Genomic DNA, 24,024 nt, shown 5'->3' with positions numbered 1-24,024 from the left:
TGAGCAGAATAACACAAAGAAATTATATTTTAAAAATAAAATATCAATAGCATTTTTATACTGGTATAGCGCTTTAAAATTTACTGTTAATTTTCAGAGATATCATCTATGTAATTCACGTCTTTCTCTCCAAAGTATTAAGAATGCTTACTAAAGAGTTTAGATTTAATTTATATGCTAAAACTGTACGTAAACAGATAAACACAATGTCCCCTTACCTAGAGAAGAAAGATCCGAGTACTGTGAACTTAAAAGGAACAGATCCACTGCAGTCTGCTGCCCTGAGCAATCTAAAGCCAGCTTCTTATAAAAATCAGTTGCAGGGCCAAGATGTTGTACAACCTAAGTCAACAAGTCACAAAGTAAGAACTTGAAGCCTTGTATTGTGCATATCCTACATAATAAAAGGGTAATGCAAATTGACTGAACAGCAGAATGACCGGTCACTATCATGTGCACTGACCACCAGGGGGAAGACGCTCAATGCAGGAACTGCCCCCCTGGTGGTCAGTTCGAACACCACTCAGCCACAAGCTGGGCTGACTGCTGGCAAGCACAGCGGCCGTCTCCACAGCAGCGCTAAGGATGTCCAACGGCGGCTTAGGCCCACTCCCTGCATCAGTCGGACATCCCCTGAGGGCTCCCAGACTGCAAAAGGGTGCAGGCCGGGCTGAGAGACCCCACACACCGAGTGCATGAATGTCATGCACTGGGCTGCCACCGTTTCTATATCTCTCTTATATTAAGGAAGAGGTATCTCCACCCACCCACCCCCAACCCTGCCCACCAGCAAATAGTTTTTTTTAAAGTGTCTAGGCAGCCCTAGCTGGTTTGGCTCAGTGGATAGCGTGTCAGCCTTCGGACTGAAGGGTTGCAGGTTTGATTCCGGCCAGGGGCACATGCCTGAGTTGTGGCTTGATCCCCAGTAGGGGGCGTGCAGGAGGCAGCCAATGAATCTCATCATTGATGTTTCTATCTCTCTCTCTCTCCCTCCCATCCTCTCTAAAATCAATAAAATATATTTAAAAAAAATAAAGTGTCTAGGCAGTTGGCACAGATTTTAGGAAGGCTGGGGAGGGTTGGGGGGGGTAAGAGATCAACCAAAGAACTTGTATGCACACATATAAGCATAACCAATTGACACAAGACACTGGGGGGAGAGGCTGGGAGAAGGTCAAGGGGAGGAAAAAAAGGAGACAAATGTACTACTCGTTGTAATATTTTAAACAATAAAAAAAAAAGCTTTTTCTGCATATATTGATATGATCATGTGGTTTTTATTCTTCAATTTTTTTACGTGCTGTATCATATTTATTGATTTGTGGATATTGTACCAACCTTGCACTCTGGAATAAATCCCACTTGATCATAGTGAATGATCTTATTAATGTAAAAAAATAAAAATTAAAAATAAAGTGTCTAGGCAGTTGGCACAGATTTTTTATAATAATCCTATAAAATAAGAGAGGAACATGCTAATTAGCCATTACACCCTGATCACAGATCAGCAGGAGGGTGGGCCAGCGAGGTGCAAGCGGGCTGTGAAGAGCTACAGGAGGGGGCAGGGCAGCAAGCTATGAGAGGGGGAGGGCCGAGGGGGCGGGGGAGCTACAAGAGGGTGGAAGTGACCTACTGGCTACAAGTGGGCGACAGAGAGCTACAGGATGGGACAGGACCACAGGCAAGCGGGAGGTGGAGAGCTACAGGAGAGGGCAGGGCAACAAGCTATGGCGGGGGGGGGGGGGGGGGGGGGGGAAGCTAGAGGAGGGTGGGGCAGTGGGCAGAGAGCTACAAGAGGGTGGGACAGAAGGCAGAGAGCTACAGGAGGGCGGCAGACCTACTGGCGCATGGATTTGTGTGCAAGGCTACTAGTCCTATATAATAAAACCCTAATATGCAAAACAACCGAACGGCGGAATGACCAGTCACTACGACGCGCAGTGACCACGAGGGGGCAGAGGGAGGTGACTGGCGACGGAATGGGGAGCGGGGCTAGCGAGCGGGTGGCGCCAGGCCTCCAGCCAAGGCAGGTGCCAGTGGGGACCCCACCTGAATGCCCCACCTGCTGGTCGCCCCACAGATGGCCCTGATCACTGGCCACACCTAGGGACCCTACCCTATATATTGGGAACAGTCTCTTAGATTTAAAAATTAAAACCTGGCAAGGCTCCTCTAACACTGAAAAAAAAACAGAATGATGCAGTGATGACATGCATGGGCTCTGGCTTGTCCATTTTGTGGTCAGCTCTGATTCTGACACTTATAACTGTGTGACAAAGCCTATTACTTAACTTCTCTCTGCTTCAGTTTTTCCACCCATAAGATGGGGAAAATAGTACTACTGCCTCAGAAGGATCATGTTACGTACTGCTTTTTATAATCAGGGCAAAAAATGTAGCTGCCCATATAACAGCAAGATGCCTTTCACCAGTATGAAAAGTATGGTCATGGTGCATGCAGTGTCCTGGATTGCAAGAGGGACATCAGACTGTTGGTTTAGGCCTGATATCCCCCGAGAGGTCCCGGATTGTGAGAGGGCACAGGACGGGCTGAGGGACCCCCCCACCCCTGTGCACAAATTTTGTGCACGAGGCCTCTAGTAACAATAATAATTGCTAACATTTATAAAGCACTTATGTGGCACAAATTATTGTATAAGTTTTATACAATAATTTGTATTACCATCATAATTAAAATGTTTATTAGCATGAGCATGTTAAATGATAATATCTCAGATTTAATAAGTATATTATTGTGTAACAGAAAAGAACACTGGAATCCAAATATTAAGTCACATTTTTACCATTAAATGGTTATTTAACCTTTGGCAATATATATAGTTTAATCTGTTTCCTTATCTATAAAATGAAAAGGTTAGAGCTAATTATTCCTAAATTTCTGTGACTTGGAAACAAATAATAAAAAGAACATACTGCAACACAAAAACAAAATAATTCAAGTTAACTCTCTTACGATTTCCTTTTAAACTGTTGGTGAAGTGGGAAAGTAGAATGAACAAATAATTACAGTCTCTAGAAGCAGAAAACAACATCCTGAATATGACAGAGAAATGAAATATAAAATACCTTTGTGCTTGATCTCTGGTTAGGATCCTCTCTGGACTGTAGAAGTCCTGCACCCAAGGAAGGTAACTGTGTCTGAAATACAGACACACGGCCACCTGTTGGAGACATTAATTTAAAGGCAGCCTGAAGCGCAGGACCAAGGGCACTGTGTGTTTCTCTTGTATTGGTGAACATATTTGGTAATGCATTCAATAAGTCTTTTATCAGCTGGGAAAACAAAGATTAAAAGTTGAATTACTCAGAAGGCAAGGCAATATTCTTTAAAACACCCCAGAGACAGTATATGCCACCACATTTGGGGGAACCGGAAATTGAGGAGTCAATGAATATGCTACCACATTGTCTATTAAAATGTTAACAGACCAAGGAAATGGTAAACATTTCAGTGAATAGTTGAAATAACAGAAACATTTTAATACTCTAAGGAAAAAAATCAATCTCACCTCTTTACTTTCATGTAGGTTCACAAGTAAGCTATCTGGAGTAGGTAGAAAAACATCTATAGGGAAAACATATTTTAATCAACAGATAAATTAAGTCAAAAGGACATAGTAATATAAAAAAATCTTAGTTTTCCTCAGGCCACCCATATAATGGATACTATAGTATTGCTTTATTCTCTGTATGTATTATACACATGTGTTCATGCATGCAAAAGTACATATATACAGGTGTAAAAACCTTAGAATCAAGTATTTTCCAGGAAATAATAATTTTTAAACAAATATCTAAGTGCACCAAATTATTCTTACAGCATTATAAGATGTACTGTCAAATAAAGTAGCATCAACTCCAAACTTAGTAATTAAAAATACTTTTATTTTACTCACTGCTTACCATCTATATCAGACACAATCAACATCTGAGGTTGTGATAATCCTTCTTGTAAATTGTAGAAATGAATAGTGCTATCAAAGGTCACAAATCCTATTCTTGTTCGTGAATCCCCAGGAAGCCTAAAGATAAAAATGACAATTTAAAAATTTACAGTGCTTAGTAACATGTTTTATTTAAGTAAATAATCAAGTAGGAAACCAAGCCTAAGAATAACTACATATGCTTTTTCATAGAGGACAGAAAAGTCATCCTAATCTAAATCAATAGATATCAGAGGAGAGTAAGGATGAAACATTCCATCTTCAGATGAAACCACTAACACATTTAGAGTTCCTAGGTCAGAAAATTGAACTACCATATTCAAATAATAAGCCAAAACTAAGAATGGCATGATTATTTTGTTTGTTTGTTTATTTACTAGAGGCCTATGCACGAAATTCATGCAAGAGTAGACCTTCCTTCCCCTGGCTGCCAGCACCAGCTTCCCTCTGGCCCGGGCTTCATCTGGAAGGTTGTCCAGAGGGATGTCCAGAAGGACGTCTGGTCTAATTAGCATATTATGCTTTTATTATTTTAGATTTACGCAAACCTCACCCAAGGACACATTCAATGATTTTTTAGAGAGGAGAGGGGAAGGAGAAAGGAAAGGAGGGATGGAGACGGAGACGGAGACGGAGACGGGGAGAGAGAGAGAGAGAGAGAGAGAGAGAGAGAGAGAGAACACAAATGTGAGAGGGAAATATCGGCTGCCTCCCTTGATTCCAACCAGGGCCAGGGATTGAACCTGAAACCCAGGGGGTTTGTTTGTTACCAGTCAGGTATGTGCCCTGACTGGGAATCAAACCTGAGACCCTTTGGTGCATGGGATGATGCTCCAACCAACTAAGCCACACTAGCGAGGGCTAAAAATGACATGATTTAAAAAAAACCAAAGACTTCTTGCTGACTGCTTTGAAATGCATTATTTTAAGTGAAAAATGACTCATATTTTCAGTTCCAATATAAGAAAAATAGTATATCTTGTTTAAACATTTTAAGGGAAGAATGGCAAAAAAGTACTTTCCTGAAAAGACTGAATGTAATGCACATCAGATTTTAACATATAAAATTTTAAATAAAAACCACATTTAAGATCAAGGCATTTTATCTATCATGTATCTTTTAAAAATATTCTGCCAGAACGCGGTATATTCAAAGGTCAATGCCACAGTATAAAAGAATAAATTAACATTTCACTGCCCATCAAGCTTTTCTTATGAATAAGATAAATGCTATAATGTACAGAAGTGTATTTCTTTATTTTAAAATATATTTTTATTGATTTCAGAGCAGAAGGGAGAGGGAGAGATAGAAACGTCAATGAGAATCATTGGCTGCCTCCTGCAGGTCCCACACTAGGAATCAAGCCTGCAACCAGGGCATTGGCCCTGACAGGGAATCCAACCGTGACCTCCTGGTTTATAGGTTGAAACTCAACCACTGAGCCACGCCAAGTGGCCCAGAAGGGTATTTCTAAGTACCACCAACTATGCTAACTGCTGTTATGTAATTTATTGTTTCAGTAAACCTTTAAATATATTTTTGAGCCCTAGCTGGTTTTGCTCAGTGGATAGAGCTTTGGCCTGTGGCCTGTGGTCTGAAGGGCATATGCCCAGGTTATGGGTTGGATCCCCAGTGAGGGGTGTGAGGGAGACAGCCAATCAGTGATTCTCTCTCATCATTGATTTAACTATTTATACTTTTGGTTTTGCATAGTCTGTTTAATTTGCAGCAGTCACTCATTTTTGCTGGACTGGTTCCCATTTTTATGGCTATATCCTCATACTTTTCCAGTAAGCTAACTCTTCAGTCTTAAAAATGATTTCTTTGCAGGGGATAGTCCACTGCCACTTACTGCTAAAACTGTATCTGAAGTAAGCACTTGTGACTAAAAATAGGGCAAATGCTTCAATCAAGGAGAAAAATATGAAAACTCTAAGTTACTAACACAAAGTAAAAGCAAATCATTTAATATTTCTGGATTTTTAAAACAGTCTCAAAGGACTTAATGTTCAGTTTTATTCATAGCCAAGATCAGTGATATGCAGACTCTGATGACTAGAGCTAGTACTCAGCAGAGCAAGGACTCTCACTCAGTGGAAGTTGGGGGAGAACCTTCTGGGATCACCAAGACTAATTCCGACACAGCATTCATTACACATAACCACCAGACACCTTTGGACAAGTGAGAAACCATTGTAGTAGGAACCACTCTTACTAACAATCTTTAAGTCTTATCTCTTGTGTGTGTTGTAATAAAAAAAAGTAATGTACAAACAACTTTGTTTTACTGAGAATTGGAAGGTTCATTATTAAACCTCATTGAGGGACCCCTTCATGACTAACAGACACATAGAGAGGAATTAGAGACAGGTATAAGCAACCCATCCAATATGGTTTCCACTTTCACAATACAGCTCATTACTAACGTGCCAAAATGAAGAGCTCAGTTTCTGGCTTCCTGGGAAATACTGAGCAGAAAATCAATTCCTTCTTTCCCTTTATCTGGCTCATTCTCTTATTAGCACATTTAAAAGTACCTTATGGAAAACCCCTTGCTCAGGTAAAAATTACAACTAAACTTCTTCCATCCAGATTCTTGACACCCTGGCCAAGTAAAGTTTTCTGGGCTCCAGTACTGAGATCTGCTAAGTTAGAGGAGATCTAAATTCCTTACAAAGCCCGGTCGGCATGCCTTAGTGATTGAGCATAGATCTATGAACCAGAAGGTCATGGTTCGATTCCTGGTCAGGGCACATGTCCTGGTGGCAGACTCAATCCCCAATGTGGGGCATGCAGGAGGCAGCTGATCAATGATTCTCTCTCATCATAGATGTTTCTCTTAAATCAATAAAAATATATTTTAAAAAATTTCTTACTAATTTTAAAACTTTATGATTTTATGACTGAGATACCAAGTCATAAATCATAATAAAATCCAAGTAGCAGGATCTATATTTTATGATGGACAGGAAATACTCTTAAAATGAAATCAAAGTTAATAAAAACCAACACAATGATTGCTAATAAACACTTCATATTTATATACATATACATTTATTTTGAATAAAATAATTCTTACTTGTCTAGATTTTCTAACAGTGACTGGCACAAAATTGTCAAATACCCAGCTTCCACTGCGTTATGAGACACATCTAAAACAAACAAGTAAACTGCGGGTTGAGGAGGACGAAGCTGAAAGAAATAAAAATAATGTAATTTATTTAATAGGTACAATGTATTCTTTTTATATCACCATACCACTGGATATTTACTGAGTATGTTATACAAAAATATACATAAGTAGGTTGTTTTGTAAGATCTCATGTGCTAGTGAAAATGACATTCCTTTGACTTTTTTCTTATAAGGTTGGTTGTGGATTACGCATGATAAAGCAGCCATTATACAGTAATGGTTAAATAGATGTGTTAAATGTTTTCCTGAGAGTCTTGGCTGAGATATCTTTCAAAGAAAAATTAAATTTACTTATTATTTAATATCAACCTCTATATCCCTTTCCCTGCCCCTAAAAACATTTTTAAAATTTAATTTCTTTAACTCAATAATCATTAGTACTAACTACTGGGTCACCTGGTGGTGGATGAAGCCCAACGGTTAAGTGCTAAGTGTAAAGTCCTTGTGATGGTATTTCTATGTTCCTTCTCTACTAGAGATATATAATGGTATTAATGGATTAAATATATAATGCTGGGATTAGCATTTAATAAACTCCAGAGTGGGTGAGGGGAGGAGGGACTGGAAATAAAGTATGAAATATATATAGCACAAGGTTAATAACTGTTGAAGCTCACTGATGGGTAAATGATGGCTCATTATACTATTTTCTCTTCCTTGAAATAAGCTTGAAAACTGTTACAGGAAGTTAAAATAAAAGGATATATAAAGTCTTTTTTTTTAAGTGTCAACCAGGGATCATATGGGTCGTGGCAAAAACTTTTTGCTATACTACTTCAATTGATTAAGATTCCTAAAGAACCAAAACAGAGCTGAGAACATAGTAAGTTGTAAAGAAGGTAAGAAGTTAAGAGTGACAGTGACTAAAAGAAAGTTTACTATAATTAATAGAAAACAGGTAAGAAAATAGTAGTTAAGTGGGCAGATGCTATATTAAACACAAAGAACCATAAAAATTAGAAAAATAAAGAGACGGGTTAAGTATTAGAAATTTAATACACATTAGTTATTCTTTACCACTTTACATGTTTGTCGACAACAAAGATTAGAAAAAAAGATACAGAGGAAACATGTTATTATAAATATATTTAAAATGAGTCAATATGATAAAGATTAGTAGAACTTAGTTAAAAAATTCCTTTTTGTAAGTAGAAAATTAGAATGAGAGCTCAGAGTCAGTATAATTAAAGAACAGATAGGATTTTATGATGAACTGAAAAGAGAAATTAGAATAAAGTCATATCCATTTATCTTGATATATGTACTGGATAAAACATTAAGATTGTATCTTTTTTTTAAAAGATTATATCTTTAAGAGCTTGAAAATTACAGTTTTTGGCAAAAACGTGAGTTTTTCTGTTGGAGGGTCTTAAGTATTAAATGGTAAACGAATATTTATATTCATTCTATGTAAGTAATATAATCAGAACGGCAACAAATTGTAGATGCTAGTGCTTATCATAAAACATTACTAAGATTTCTTAGTGACATAACTGCATTCTTCTAGGAGATCAAGTAAACTTTACAAAGAGTTTTCTATTTGTTAAGTATAAATAAAAATTTTTTTCTAAAATTCATTTTTAAAAATTCAAAATTTGAACAAAAATTCACTTAATAGCAAATTACAAATGACCAATACAATTGATCCCAAGAGTAACTTTAACACTGAATAGTTACCATGTAATCAGACGAAGCAATGAATTCCACAGTTGAATTCTGAACTTCTGGCCGTTTATGAGGCTCTCCATAAGAGCGGGTAAGGGGATTATACATAAATTCTTCAGGAACTAGATAAGAATTAGGAATCCAGTATAAAATTAGTAACACAATTTATAACTTTGCACACATATGCACTCCTAGAAATAAACACCTCTATCATTAATTTATATAAGGTTTACAATAATTCTGTGAACATCTAATGGTAAAAACTAATTCCTTAAGCCCTCTTTAAAAAATATAGCAGAAGGATTAAGAAACTTTTTTTATGAAATCGGGTTAGGAAACCAGAACACAAGTAACCTTGCTTTTTAAGTTTGTGTTCTATTTACCACAATGACATGGGGGGAAAAATCAGACAGAAACACAAATTTGAAAGCAATCACACTAACATATCCTAAGAAATGACTAAAGGGGAAAACAGACACACTGAACCCATGTGATCAGATACAATGGCAAAGGTCTACACTGAGTAGAACGAACCAAATGTATCAACAGAAGACAATCTTAACTTGTCAGGGTCAAGCGTAATTAGTCTGCATGACCTCACCTGCATGACCTTTACTGCTTGTTTTATGAATACCTTTTAGTTTGACCTCACTGTCACTTCTCCTCATTATCTCCTTGGCTAGCCAAAATGAAGTGTCCCTAGCCCAGTGGTTGGCAAACTCATTAGTCAACAGAGCCAAATATCAACAGTACAACGATTGAAATTTCTTTTGAGAGCCAAATTTTTTAAACTTAAACTATATAGGTAGGTACATTGTTATTAACTTAATTAGGGTACTCCTAAGCTGGCCTTTGCTAAAAACGTCCTCAATCTGAGGGGTTGACCTCAGCGAACGTACCCCCACTTCTTCTAACGCCACTTCTTCAAAATAGACTCGCCCAGGCCGAATACCCGACTTCTGCACATGGGCCACGAAGTTTCAATCGCACTGTACGTGCGCGCCTGCACGTGGTATTTTGTGGAAGAGCCACACTTAAGGGGCCAAAGAGCCGCATGTGGCTCGAGAGCCGCGGTTTGCCGACCACTGCCCTAGCCTATACTCTCACCATTAAAAGTGGTATGAAAGTTTTGAAAGTAGTGAGCAGAGAGACTAGATGAAAAATGTCACAATGTTTACAATATCAAACACACTTATTTTAAGAATCCGAACTCACCATCATTGACTCTATAGCACAAATTGCATTTCCATCTACGCTGATCAATGAAGGATACGAAAGGGTTGATATATGTTCGACAAGATCGGCACCTCACAATGGTATTTGATGTTATCACGGGTAATTGCTAGAAAGTAAAATAAAGATGTTGTCGCAGAACAAACACTCCAGGAAACACACATGCTGCTGTGATCATAATCAAACAAAACAATAACTGTGTTTTGAAACTGAAGCATTTTAATAAAATCCAGTGATGCGCTAAGTAACAGAAGCAGCTATCAAGTTTTTTCCCTCTTTTATCATAATCTTCATATAAAATAATACCAAAATAAAGTCCAACCAAATGCAATAATAGTTACTAGCTGACAAGAAAAACCTGGTTGGCAAAAAAAACAAACAAAAAATATCTGTATGTATCTATCTATCTATAGACAGATAGATATATCTCTCTATATATCTGTATCTCAGAGCTTATCAGCTAGATTCAAGAAATAACACAGAGAAACATATACCATATAAAAATGCCTTTGTCTCTGCACCTGGTGCTATCTGCACTGCTCATTCGACAGCCACAACAATCCCGGTGGGAGCCCAGGCCACAAGAAAACAAACAAAATGTGCCTTGGAAACAAATACATCTTTATGCCTAGTTTGAGAAAAGAACTTCATATTCAATTTAAGGAAGTTAGAAAATGTGAAAAAGATCTTTAAAAATTACATATTATTCTATCTTCCTGAATTAACCCAATAACCTTTTAGTATATTTCTTTGTTTAAAATTTCTCACCTGTGTATATGGGAAATAAACTATCTGGTCAGACATAAAGGTTGCAACAGTATTACAAGTTATCAAATAGTATTTACTGAATGAATTCAAGATCCTCATTACATATCCTAATTATTTTATTTGCTATTCACTTTGCTCCTTTCTGTTCATCTTAGTAGGAAAGCAAGCTCCACGAGGAAGCGTACTGACCTTTGTATCCTAACCTAGCATGATAGGGAAGCAAATCAATATTGTGTGGATGGTAGAACAAAAGAAACTCAGTAGCAATAAGAGGGGTAGAAAGTCACAGGAGTAAAACAGTGTGAGTGAGAAATGCAGCTTGTAAAGTATAAATAAAATGTACCTGAATAAAATTTATTTCTGAAGTTTCAAAATCTTAGTTTAAATATATTTTTTGCATGAAATAAAACCAAATAGACTTTGGAAACTTAAACAAGTAATGTTTTAATTCAATAGACTCGAGGTGGCTGAACTTTATTATTCTGAAGGTTATTTAATAGTTAGGAATAATCATACAGTTTTCTTCCCTAATTGCACATCATTGTTGGTGTTTCCTTTAGCCTATATAACAGTGGTTCTCAACCTTCTGGCCATTTATTTATTTATTTAGAGTATGTATTTTATTTTTATTTTTTTATCTTTAATTTCTTTATTGGTTAAGGTATTACAAATGTGTCCTCATCCCCCCATAAACCCCCAAATTCCCCGCCCCCCACTCATGCTCTCATTCCCCTGTTGTCCATGTCCATTGGTTTGGCTTATATGCATGCATTACAAGTCCTTTGGTTGATCAACCTTCTGGCCCTTTAAATAAAGTTCCTCATGTTGTGACCCAACCATAAAATTATTGTCGTTGCTACTTCATAACTGTAATGTTGCTACTGTTATGAATTGTAATGTAAATATCTGATATGGAGGATGGTCTTAGGCAACCCCTGTGAAAGGGTTGTTGGACCGCCAAAGGGGTCGAGACCCACAGGTTGAGAACCGCTGCTATATAATAAAAGGGTAATATGCAAATCAACTGAACTGGGGAACGACTGGTTGCTATGATGTGCACTGACCACCAGGGGGCAGATGCTCAACGCAAGGAGCTGCCCCCTGATGGTCATTGCGCTCCCACAGGGAGCAGCGCTCAACCAAAAGCCGGGCTCATGGCTGGCGAAGGCAGCGGTGGTGGTAGGAGCCTCTCCCACCTCTGCAGCACTAAGGATGTCCAACTGATGGCTCCCAGGCTTCGAAAAAGGGCGCAGGCTGGGCTGAGGGGACCCTCCCCCCCAAGTGCACCAGGTCTCTAGGACTCCTTAAGTTTATCCTCTATGGCCTCTCCAACTTTCAAAACTAATCTTTCAAAATCCAGCTCAGACTTCATCACTCATAGAAAACTTCTGCTACCATAGCCAGAGGAAATTACTTCCCATACTATACTCACCCCCTAAATACCTTATAGAATTGGATTAGTTAACATGTATTAATTCTCCTGCATGTAATTATTTGTTCTTACATCTTTGTTCCCTGTTAGAGAAGACTTTCTTAGGGACAAGGCCAATGACTTAATCACCTCTATATTTACCAGTGCTTAGTTTAGGACCTGTCACAAAGCAGGTGCTCAGAAAGTGTTTGCTGAATTGAACTGGACAGAAATTTGTTAACTTCAAATAAAAGAAGATGAAAAAATTCTGAGAAAATATACAATCTAAATACCTTGCACATAAAAACACATGTCAGTACCCACAAATATTTTTAAATATGACTTTACCGTTAGGTCTCTGAAGGGATGTAACAATAATCCTAAAGGAAGCTTAGCTTTAGTCAGTAAAGCCTGTGTCTGCGGAATATTTGTCAAAGTACACCGAAAGGAACTGCAAAAAATATAAAGAACACGGACTACATTAGCTATCAGAAAAAAACAAAAAACAAACACCCTGAAGTAGACAGTTGTTGTAGATAAATAAGAACATTTAAGGGAGTGGTTCTCAAACTTCTGGCCCTTTAAATACAATTCCTCATGTTGTGACCCAACCATAAAATTATTTTCGTTGCTACTTCATAACTGTAATGTTGCTACTGTTATGAATTGTAATGTAAATATCTGATGTGCAGGATGGTCTTAGGCGACCCCTGTGAAAGGGTTGTTCGACCGCCAAAGGGATCGCGACCCACAGGCTGAGAACCGCTGATTTAAGGTCATAAATGAAAATCATTTGAATATGGTCTGTAATGGTAATTAGGAAGATCCTTATTACTTTAAACATGTATATATGTAAAATGTGAAAATACCTAAATTAAGGACTCAACATTTTCATGGTAGAAAAACAATTACTCCATTATGACTAGCATGTAGGGCATAAATAGGAGGGAGAAGAAAACGTGAGTGAAAAGGCATATCTTTGCACTTTTAATAATGCTGTTCCTTTTTTTACTCCCCACTTTTCACCCGCTGAACTCCTAGCCTGAGACTCATCAGTTCCTGCTTCCTCTGAAGCCACCCTCACCCCTGATCACAAGTCAGAAGGACTTCTCCCTCTGTGCTCTGAGATCTGTTTATGCTTCTGTGGTATCAATTAGTCTGACTTGCTTTAGTTGGTTGTGTACTTTGTCTGTCTTTTCCACTTGAGATCAGAGATCATTTTGTCCTGTGTCATCGTAGGACTATTCCTCTCATACAGTAAGTGCTTATAACTTATTAAGTTGTAAGTTAAGGTCAGTAGGCACAGAATCAATAAAGAGCTAAAAAGCAGAAGTAGGAGAAACCAGGAAAGGCATTTTCCTAAGAGTGGTTGACAGTCTGCAGAGAAAGCCAGATACACCCTAATCCAGGCTGGTGGTGTTCCAGCTCCGGGACCTCTACGTGTGCAGTCCAAGCAGCTGGGCACACTCTCTCACTTCTTTCAGATCTCTACTCAAATGGTAACTCTTAGGGAAAAGCTGTCCTGACTCCTCAATAAAAAACAGTCACCCTCCACTTTTACTACTCCCTACTTCATAGTAATACATTGACATTTCATTATATACTTATTAGTTTGACTGCTCAAAGTATGTCTTCCTTAATAGGATCTAAGTTACATGAGACTGGGAAATCTGTTCAGTTTATTGCTTCATGCTCAGCACCAGAAACAGTGCCTGGCACTTCACTTAGAAGGCATTCATTAATATTTATCATTTGAATAATTTATCTTAATATGTAGGCACAATTATTATTCCTATTTTACAGTTGACAATGCTAAGAATTTGAGAGGTTATATAATTGGCACAAAATCTCATAGCTACTTATCAGTGGAACCAGGGTAAGCAGCCTAGGTATGTCCAATTCTAAAGCCTGTACTTCTAATTACTCTATTTTGATGAGATATTTTCACAGAAAACATATAACTAAGTAGAAACGCATATAGCATTCCCTCCCTATGGACTCTTTAATAGATATTCATATACATGTACATATACACACACAATATAATACACTCACCTACTTGGGAATGCCTAACTATTCATAATAAAGGCCATAATCCGCATACTTATTGACTTGACAGAAGCTTACACTCAGAAGGATGGGCAGCTATTTTCAACCTAGAATCAATTTATTCATTTTTTATCAAAGTAATCTTGGCACTTCCTTAGGCACAGATGGAGGATAGGTGGTAGGGTGGGGGAGTAGAGAGGGGACCCTCGGAAAGCTCCATTTTCTGTATTGGAAACTATATAAGATTTTGGTTGAAAAAGAGAGGCTTATTATACTTTTTAAAAAAGCTAGAAATCTATTGCCTTACAAAGGGCAATACTGGCTCTAAAGAATACCAACTCTCTTAACACAAGGAAGAACTTAATGTTGTTCTGTGAATCAGAGTTTACTTTATAAGAGATTCCAGGAGCAGAGGATGTCTTCTGGGAGCAGAGGAATATCCTACCAGGACACAGAAGTACTGAAAGCAGGCAAGAACAGAGAACTTTTTATCTTGGAGGCACTGTGAAGTACGTAACAGAGCTTATCCACACAGAGGATGGCCACCAGATGCAGGCTGCCAGCTGAATTTCCCCAGGAGGTGAGGAAATACTCAATAAAAAGAAATCCAAATCTAAATTCAGGCTGGATAAATTGGCTGGGGTAACGGACTTCACATTCTATACTGAGTGGGAAAAGAAAATTCAGGGATAAACCATTAATTTAACATGTTAAGCGCCCTGTCAGTCACCGGTGACTGACACTATACTTTCCTTCCGGAAGACAAAGCAGGCTGGGTGCTTAACGTGTTAAAACTGTTTTTGCAATTATATAACTTTATGTCCTTTTCAAGCAAAGATTAAAGGGCATAAAACTGTAAAGATTCCACTTTATTTAAAAGACACAAGAAGTTATTGCTGATGAAAAGTGAGGAGAAAAAAATTTAAGAGAAGGAAAATATAGATTTGGGTTCCTAAAACCCTTCACTAAAAAAGAAAAAAAGGTCCCTCGTATTAGGTGATAGGAATGGAAGTGGAAAAAGACAGAGATGGGACAGGAACAAACAACCTAAATTGAATTTTATATACAGGATATCTATACAAACTAAAATAGAAGTGTTCACATTAACAAAACTTCCACTCAAGGAATTAATACCATACTACTTTTACTATTTTTGAAAATTATAAAATAAATACTTACTCTGGGCTACAGTTTAATTTTTTAAGGTCTAAGTTCAAGTTGGGTATAGGAGCCAAAATAGGAGTCACGGGTAAAATATTCCTCTCCTGAGTGAGGTTTACAGGTCTTAGGCTTTCTGGTTGTACAGAACTCTGAAGGCTCAGTCCTCCCAGACTGGAGGACAGCTGGTTCATACCAGGATACTGCTGAGAGATAAATTAAAAGCAAAACAAAAAGAACAATATAACAAGCATGAATAAAATGTATTATACTACATATAGGATTTTAGTATATAGAAAAAAGAAAGAACATTTAAACCTGTTATTAACAGTAGAATGACTTAATAGGACAGTTCAATTTAAAGCATTCTTTAAAAAAAAAACAACTGAAAGCAAAAATACTGAATGAATTAAAATCTTATTAGCAATTCTGGTTCCAACTGCAACTCTCACATACTGTTAATGGAAGGTATAAATTGGAAAATCTGCTTTGGAAAATTGCTGGGCAGTAACTGCAGAGATTGAACATATGGACACCTCATGACCCCAGTGATCCTACTTCTAGATGTATACATAGTCACTTAAAAAGATATGAAGAGAAATATTCATAACAGTACTATTCATAATAGTCCCCAATTGGAAATTTACCCTAAAGACCCTCAACAAAACAAATAAACTGTGGTATATTTACATAATGAAGTACTATATAACAATGAAACGAATGAACTACAAGAGCATAACAAGCATATTGTTGAGCAAGAGAGTCTAGCTAAGAGTACATACAGTATGATCCCACTTATATAAACTTTAAAAACAAACAAAACTAATCTGATATTAGAAGTCAAGACAGTTGTCAATTCTTGTTTGGAGGGTTAATAAATAGAAAAGGCATGAATGGCCTCTGGCTGTTGGCTATGTGAGTATGTACAATTTGTAGAAATGTCTTAAGCTGCATGCTGCTAATTTATATACTTTTACATATTATGGGTTGCATTTCAGAAAAAAATTTTAAAAATGAAAGTTGGGACTAGGATGATGTCTAAGAGTCCACTCCTACAGCTCTGGATTTAGGATGCTCATTTCAACTGTGATTAACAACATTTTTCAATCTGTCTCTGCCCCTTTATCCAAACTCCTCTAATCTAAAGCTAGAGTATAAAAAGGATTGTGATTACAGAAGAATAGAATGAGGCTACATTTAAAAATCGAGTATATTAAATATTAATTTTTACTTTTATTCCAAAGACAGTCTCTTAACCTTGCCAAAATAACCTCCCAAATATGATGGGACAAGAATGATAATTCCCATTCTCTTATGTCAAAGGTCTGTAACCTTTTTCTGTAGAGGCCCAGATAATAAGTATTTCAAAATTTAAGAGCCACTTGGTCTCTTTTGCAACTATTCAACTCTACCACTGTAGTATAAAAGTCGGCATAGATAATACACACATAAAAGAATGAGTGTGGCTGTGGTCCAGTACAAGTTTATTTACCAAAGTAGGCAGCAGGCCAGGTTTGGCCAAGAACTTTTTCCTATGTCATTATGAAACCTTTTCATGTCATCACTTTCAATTTCAAAATATTTTTTTTCCTTGCCCAACATTCCAAGAACCAGATTCTTTCTTTGAACTTGTCTTTCTTTCCATCACAATGTATAAATAAATGACATATTATGACCCCAAAAGCAATTTGCTTAAAGCACACAAGTCAGACCAGAGTGATTAAAAATGTGCTTCATCTGGAAAACCTAACAAAACGGAAGTCAGCGAAATTTGTGCCAATCAACCATATTTTTCTGGTGCCTCTCTAAGTCTTCTTCTTCCTTTTGAACCTTAATTCTAAGATTAAATCCAGAAACAAAGAATTTTACTACTTCACTCTAACTGTTATTCTTAATTCACTATAAGATGAAATTTCTATTAAGTTAGTCTAAGAACAGTTTTATTATAAATAGAATGTTTTTGCCATCTTTTTTATATTTTATTTTCTTCTCAATAAATATAAATGTAAACTACTGTTCTGTATTATTAAATTGTATTTAAGAGGTGCATCCAAACAAAGTCATGTCAAAATGGGTCATAGAAGTAGTTAATGAACATAAGCACTGACAAGCATTTATGTATGTGGAGGCTAGTACCTAGTTATATGTCATACAGATTTCTTCAAGTTAAGAGTTGGAACCAAAATTGCAAACCACATTTATGCCGTATCATTTTTTTAGGTAACCAGCTTAGTAATACAGAATTTAAAAACACACAGAACACTTAATGCTTATTTAATTTTGATAAAATTAATACATGCACATTATGAAGACTGAAAAATAAAAGTACAATGAAGAAAAATTACAGCTAATATCTTCATCCAAATGTAACCTCTTTAAAAATTTAATGTTGCCTGCCTGGTGTGGCTCAGTGGTTGAATGTCGACCTATGAACCAGGAGGTTATGGTTCAATTCTGGTCAGGGCACATGCCTGGGTTGTGGGCTCAATCCCCAGTGTGGGGTGTGTAGAAGGCAGCTGATCAATAATTCTCTCTCATCACTGATGTTTCTCTCTCTCTCTCCCTCTCCCTTCCTCTCTGAAATAAATAAAAATAAGTAAAAAATAAAAATTTAATATTTATATTTCCTTTTATTTTTTCTATGTATACACACACATAAAAATTATAAACAGCCCTAACTGGTTTGGCTCAGCAGATAGAGCGTCGGCCTGTGGACTTAAGAGTCCCAGGTTCGATTCTGGTCAAGGGCATGTACCTTGGTTCCGGGCACATCCCAGTGGGAGGTGTGCAGGAGGCAGCTGATCGATGTTTCTCTTTAATCAATATTTCTAACTCTCTATCCCTCTCCCTTCCTCTCTGTAAAAAATCAATAAAATATATTTTAAAAATTAGAAACAAATTCTTTCTATGCTCAATCCAGGCTTATCTGTATTGGTACCTATGACCCATTTGAATCACCAGAAATTTGTTAGAATTGATAGTTTCACAATTTTTAGATATGCAATGTCTTTCTATGACTAAATACATACTTGAGCATACTGCTGGAATCCAGAATATGCTGGGCTACAGGGCTGTCCTCCGGAATGCAGTGGTGCTGCAGTATTCTGATAACCAGGCTGAAGAGTGGGGTAACCATATCCAAATGGTTTAGCCACTTTTGAAGGCTGAGGGGCAGTGGGCACTGGAGCTGGAGTAGGGTCAGGTTCAGGAGCGGGATCAGGAGCAGGACTGCTTGCTGATGAAGAAAACATATCTAACAAAGAGAAAAACAAGGTGTTAATACCTGAAAACACGACTGTATAAAAAGACTTGGCTCTTGGGAGAGCCATAACCTCTGGCATTTCCCTTTTTCTTTAACTTTTTACTATGGGAAATTTTGAACATTCACAAAAGTAGAGAATAAACTAATAAGCCTCACATACTCATCATCCAGCTTTAATAATCATCAATATTTTGCTAATCCTGTTTTATATGTTCCCAACCCATTTTTTTTTTTATAGACCTATTTTAAGAAAACCTCATTTGGTATCACTTGAACAAATACTTTGATATTCAGGTGGTATTTCTAATAGATAAGGCCTTTATATTTATATATTAACCATACAAAAAACAGTTTTTCCTTTTATTTTTTCCTCAGGAATGGGGCTATAAAGCAGAAAACAAAGCAAAGCACTAAAAAGAGTGTCAACTACTCTTTACTTTGCCATTTATCTGACCCTGCCATCTATAAAATATGTCCATGAAAAGAGTGGCATATTTCTATAATCCCCTAGAAATCTGTATTATTTATAGAGGCAAAACTATGAAAATATGAAAGTGTGTCTAGAAGTGTCCAGCTCCTAAAACAATGTCTGGTATGCAGTAGATGTCAATACAATTTAATGAATCAATGTTCTTCCATTATTGAAATTTAAAACAAAAACTAAAATGTGATTAAAATTATGAAAACAGAAAATTTAATCATCATATACAAGAATAACAAGAAGAAATCCTAAAAATTATTCTATTACACATAACCATTACTAACAATTTGGTATATTGACTGTTAGATTTTATAGCTATAACATAGATGTATTCAAATCTATTTTCATATAAAAAATGATATTCTTCACCAGTAATCAGACTATGGAAAAAATGCGTTCTCAAAAGCAACTGACTAAATAAAATTTATTTTTAAAAAGTTTCTTGAGGAATCACATCTTTCTACTGACTCTATTTGCTCTAATTTTGAAGATACATTCCTACACATTCTGCTCTCTATCATCATGTGTTAATTAGGCAAGGCTTGGCTTATTGGCTTTCTGGTAATATCCCAGACTTAAAAGGACAAGAGCGTCAATGCAGTGTCAGATTCTTAAATTTCCTGCTTGTCTCTCCTCATGGCGTTGAGATTGTAAGTAGAAAGGTCTCTTAACATGACATCAGCATAAGAAATAAAGAACTGAATTCATAAACATGGAAGTCTAAAACTTTCCCCTTCTATAAGAAATGGACAATAGTTCATACATTTCTATAGTCCTAAAATCTATCCTAGTACCTGACATAGTAAACTTTCAATTCACTTAACCTTACTGCTACAGTTGCTCACATCTTTCCTTAATTTTGTTGCTATATATATTGCTAGAAAATTTGCCGTAGGTCACTCACTTACTCTGAAAGCACAGTTCATAATGAGAATAAGATTTGTTGATAAATCAATATAAACAAACCAAGGCCCAATTCCAAGGCCATGATCTTTTAACTACACCACACTGGACATTTCACTTCAGGTTACTCTGAAGCTCATGACACACTATACAGTTAGAGTATTCATCTTTTTTTTTTTTTTTAATATATTTTTATTGACTTCAGAGAGGAAGGGAAAGGGAGAGATAGAAACATTAATGATGAAAATCATTGATTAGCTGCCTTCTGCATGACCCTATCAGGGATCAAGTCCATAACCCGGACATGTGCCCTGACCAGGAATCAAATTATGACCTCCTGGTTCATAGGTCAATGCTCAACCACTGAGCCACAACGGACAGGCTAGACTATTCATCTTTTAGTCAATGAAGTAACTTCTAGAATATTATGATGACAATGATTGCTTTTAGAATGGTCCACAACTTCTTATACACATACACACAAATACTGGTTCCTAGGTAGGAAAAATCTGTAACCACAAAAGACTAAAGTAGCTTATTTAAGTATTCTTAAAATATTAAAAGGGAATTCTATATTAAGCTGAGATTAAACTTTTCTGATTCATAGGATAATGGTAGCAAGATAGTGCATTCAGTTAAGTATAGAATACTTCAACTTTAATCCTGGATTATTCTCAGAGTGATAAGAAGAGAAGGGCAACATTACTTATTCTATTAGTCCTAAAGTTTGAGTCATCACAAAGAGAGAGAGAAAAAAAGGTAGGTCAGGTGTGGTTGTCAGGTTATAGGAGATAGGCAAATCAGGAAAATCACAGTATAAGATGTTATAATAAAAATGACTATTAATTACAAAAGGTTAAGCTTGTGTGTTTTTCCTTTAATACTATCCACTACTCCTATTTCTATGTAATGACCAAAGTTATTTCCTGATATGGTTAAAAGTAATGCCTCCAAAAACTACATCCAAGTTGGTTAATCTATTTACCTGGTGGAGGCAGCCAGGAGCCATAGGGGGAGTAAAGAGTCAAAGACTACTTATATGCAGAGGCTAGTTGGAAGGAATTCAAGGACCTAAGCATGAGAACAGAAATATAAAATATATTTAAGGAGTTATTAGCATAAAAAAAGGGAAAAGAAGAGAAAAATTATTCACTATTAAAAGACTTTGAGAAGGAGGAAAAAAATAAAGAGCATGATAACAAAAATAGAGTAATAAATTTCCTTAAGCTGCCCAAAAACAACATTCATAGTTGGTATATAAAAATTAATACCATATAATTAAGGCTGAGAAATACCAGGAAAATGTCCCCTCTTCTGTTAAAAAATATACACCCTGCTAATTATGTATAATACATGTTCATGTTTTGAAAGCAATTAATGGTCAGTGACTTTTCAAGCAACCATTAAACAGGCACAAAACCAATTACCTGGGTAGCCGCCTCCTTCTAGGGCATCGTAACTGTTGGGCAGTGGAGAAGCACTGCTTGTGGTAGAAGAGCTGTCAATACCTAAAAGGAAAACCAAAGTGTCTACTAAGTCTAAAATGAAAATGTATCTTAGGGCAGCCTTTGGCAATTTTATAGAAGATGCTTTGCTGACTCTAGTGAAAATGTAAAATGACTGATGTTTAAAGACATTTTTAAAAACACATAAATAAATTTCTGATACAAGAATAGGGGATGAGAATGAGAGTAGGAAGACGATGGAGCTGATGAGTGGAGTAAGATTTAATCATTCACATGTGATGGCATCCTAGAGAATAGATATTAAATTACTTCACACACAAATATAAATTTTACATTGATAGAAATTTTAATACAGTTACATCTCAAAAACTGCATCTATCAAACTGCAAACTATTAAATATATATTATCAGTATTAGGATACTTTAAGATAATTAAATTTTAATGACTTTTTGATCCCCAGTTGGCGTGCATACGGAAGGCAACCGATCAATGTTTCTCACTATCTCTCTCTCTCTCTCTCTCTCTCCATGTCCTCAGATGAGGATTAAAAAAAGAATTCTTATTGTGTGTTCATTCAAAACCTGTAAGATTAATAGAAATTTTCTGTGGCAATTTATGATGAAATTTAGTGATGGGTCACACAGATAGAATGTACAATACATTTCCTTCATCTGTTCACTCAACAAATATTTTGAGAGCCTACACTGCAGCTATACTAGGTAAATACGCTAGTGTATACAGTGATGAATAAAACCAAAAATGCACATGGTCCCTCTCTGGTGTTAGAGCTCTTGGTCTTTTTTAACTGTAAGACAAGATTCTGTGGTACAGAGGTGATCCTAGCTCTTAACAACAATATTATAAACTAGGGGCCCAATGCACAAAATTCGTGTAAGAGTAGGCCTTCCTTCCCCCAGCTGCTGGCACCAGCTTCCCTCTGGCACCCAGGACCTGGGCTTCCCTCCGGCCGCCAGCAGGCACCCAGGACTCGGGCATCCCTCACAGCCCCGGCTTCATCTGGAAGGTCATCTGGGAGGATGTACGGTCTAATTAGCATATTATGCTTTTATTATTATAGATGGAGTTTAAACTACATTTTAGGTTAATTTTTAACTGTGATATAAAAAGAACAGGCATGCATAATTACCTTTCATTGGCTACTTTTGGAAAACCCTGTGACTAGGTATGTTGACTCATGGCATAACAATTAAAGCTTTTTGCATAGACTGATTTTATTACCAGCAAAGAACATGATTTGGAGCAAAAGACTGCAGTTACATTAGACTCTGTCATTTACTTGTTATATAACTTTGGGGAAAAAACAATCAATACTCTCTTCTGCAAAATGAGAACAATTTAAAAAATGCCCTATATGTCTTTTTTAATGTTCTTGTGAGGCTTCAATGAGACACTGAACATGAAAAAACTTATGCAAAGTATGAGGACTACAAAAAAAATAGGTGGAAAACACAAAACACTTTCTTTGTGATAACTAGAAAAATGGTGTACATAGGTCATTATTCTTAATTAAGAATGGGGAACAATGGATTTTTTTTTATTTGTGAATTTCTAACTAAAGAAGAATGCTAATACATAAGGTCAAAGTCTAAAAGTGATAGCATTAAAAAAAAATAGACCAAAACCCAAATATTCATCAGGAGATGAATGGATAAACAAAATATGGTATATCTATACAATGGGGTATTATTTATCTACTAGTTTACCTATAAAAATGAATGAAGTACAAACACATGCTACAATATGAATAATTCCTAAAGCATGCTAAGTGAAAAAAGCGAGACAGAAGAGGTCACACATTGCATGATTTCATTTATATGAAATATGCAGACTAGGAAATCTATAGGGCTAGAAAGTAGGTTGGTGGTTTCCAAGAGCTGAGAGAAGGGGGAAATGGGAAGCTGTTGCTTAATGGTCACACAGTTTTCCTTTGGGATAATGTAATGTTTAGTTAGTACATTCACAAAATTAGAACTGGATAGAAGTGGTGGGTGCACAAAAAACAAAATGAAACAATTAGATAGAGATGGTGGTTGCACAACATTGTGAATGTACTAAATGGCACTGAATTGTACACTTTAAAATGATTAACTTTATTATTGTGTAAATTCTTTTCAACAAATGGTTCTGGAACAACTAGATAGTCACAGGCAGAAGAAAAAAGTTAGACTCTTTCTTTATACTCTACACTAAAATGAACTAAAAGTAGATCATGGACCAAAATGTAAGCACTAAAACTACAAAACTCTTAGAATATAGGAGTGCTGCACACCTGAAATTAATATAACACTGAATACCAACAGTAATTGAAAAAAATAAATACAATTTTAAAACAAAGAATAAAAATATTTAAGAAAATGACTTTAATCTACAGAGTTTCAGTATTCATCTTGCTGTCATAAAAAGGTACCTTTATATCTTAAAGTCACACACTCAACCAACTTCACCTAA

General features: G+C 36.4%; 1 protein-coding gene across 6 annotated transcripts in view; it reads right to left on the bottom strand.

The window, feature by feature from the left end:
• The window catches only part of SEC24B (SEC24 homolog B, COPII coat complex component), a 90,099-nt gene that overhangs the window by 10,669 nt on the left and 55,406 nt on the right, over window positions 1–24,024 (bottom strand). For 2 of the 6 annotated variants that reach the window (XM_070433588.1, XM_070433615.1), the window contains 11 exons: window positions 21,516–21,596; window positions 18,472–18,695; window positions 15,464–15,648; window positions 12,584–12,686; window positions 10,039–10,165; window positions 8,836–8,945; window positions 7,045–7,157; window positions 3,924–4,042; window positions 3,530–3,585; window positions 3,087–3,293; window positions 219–342 (listed from right to left, as the gene is read on the bottom strand). In XM_070433588.1, coding sequence (XP_070289689.1) covers window positions 219–342; window positions 3,087–3,293; window positions 3,530–3,585; window positions 3,924–4,042; window positions 7,045–7,157; window positions 8,836–8,945; window positions 10,039–10,165; window positions 12,584–12,686; window positions 15,464–15,648; window positions 18,472–18,695; window positions 21,516–21,596 — 1,449 coding nt within the window. The remainder of the gene's footprint in view (window positions 1–218; window positions 343–3,086; window positions 3,294–3,529; window positions 3,586–3,923; window positions 4,043–7,044; window positions 7,158–8,835; window positions 8,946–10,038; window positions 10,166–12,583; window positions 12,687–15,463; window positions 15,649–18,471; window positions 18,696–21,515; window positions 21,597–24,024) is intronic. The other 4 variants (XM_070433597.1, XM_070433624.1, XM_070433606.1 and 1 more) reach the window with 2 other exon arrangements.

Source organism: Myotis yumanensis, unplaced genomic scaffold (assembly GCF_028538775.1).
Source record: "Myotis yumanensis isolate MYYU_CA2020_CCGP unplaced genomic scaffold, mMyoYum1.0.hap1 SCAF_1, whole genome shotgun sequence".
Classification (NCBI taxonomy): domain Eukaryota; kingdom Metazoa; phylum Chordata; class Mammalia; order Chiroptera; family Vespertilionidae; genus Myotis; species Myotis yumanensis.
This window is presented reverse-complemented; position numbering and strand designations above follow the sequence as displayed.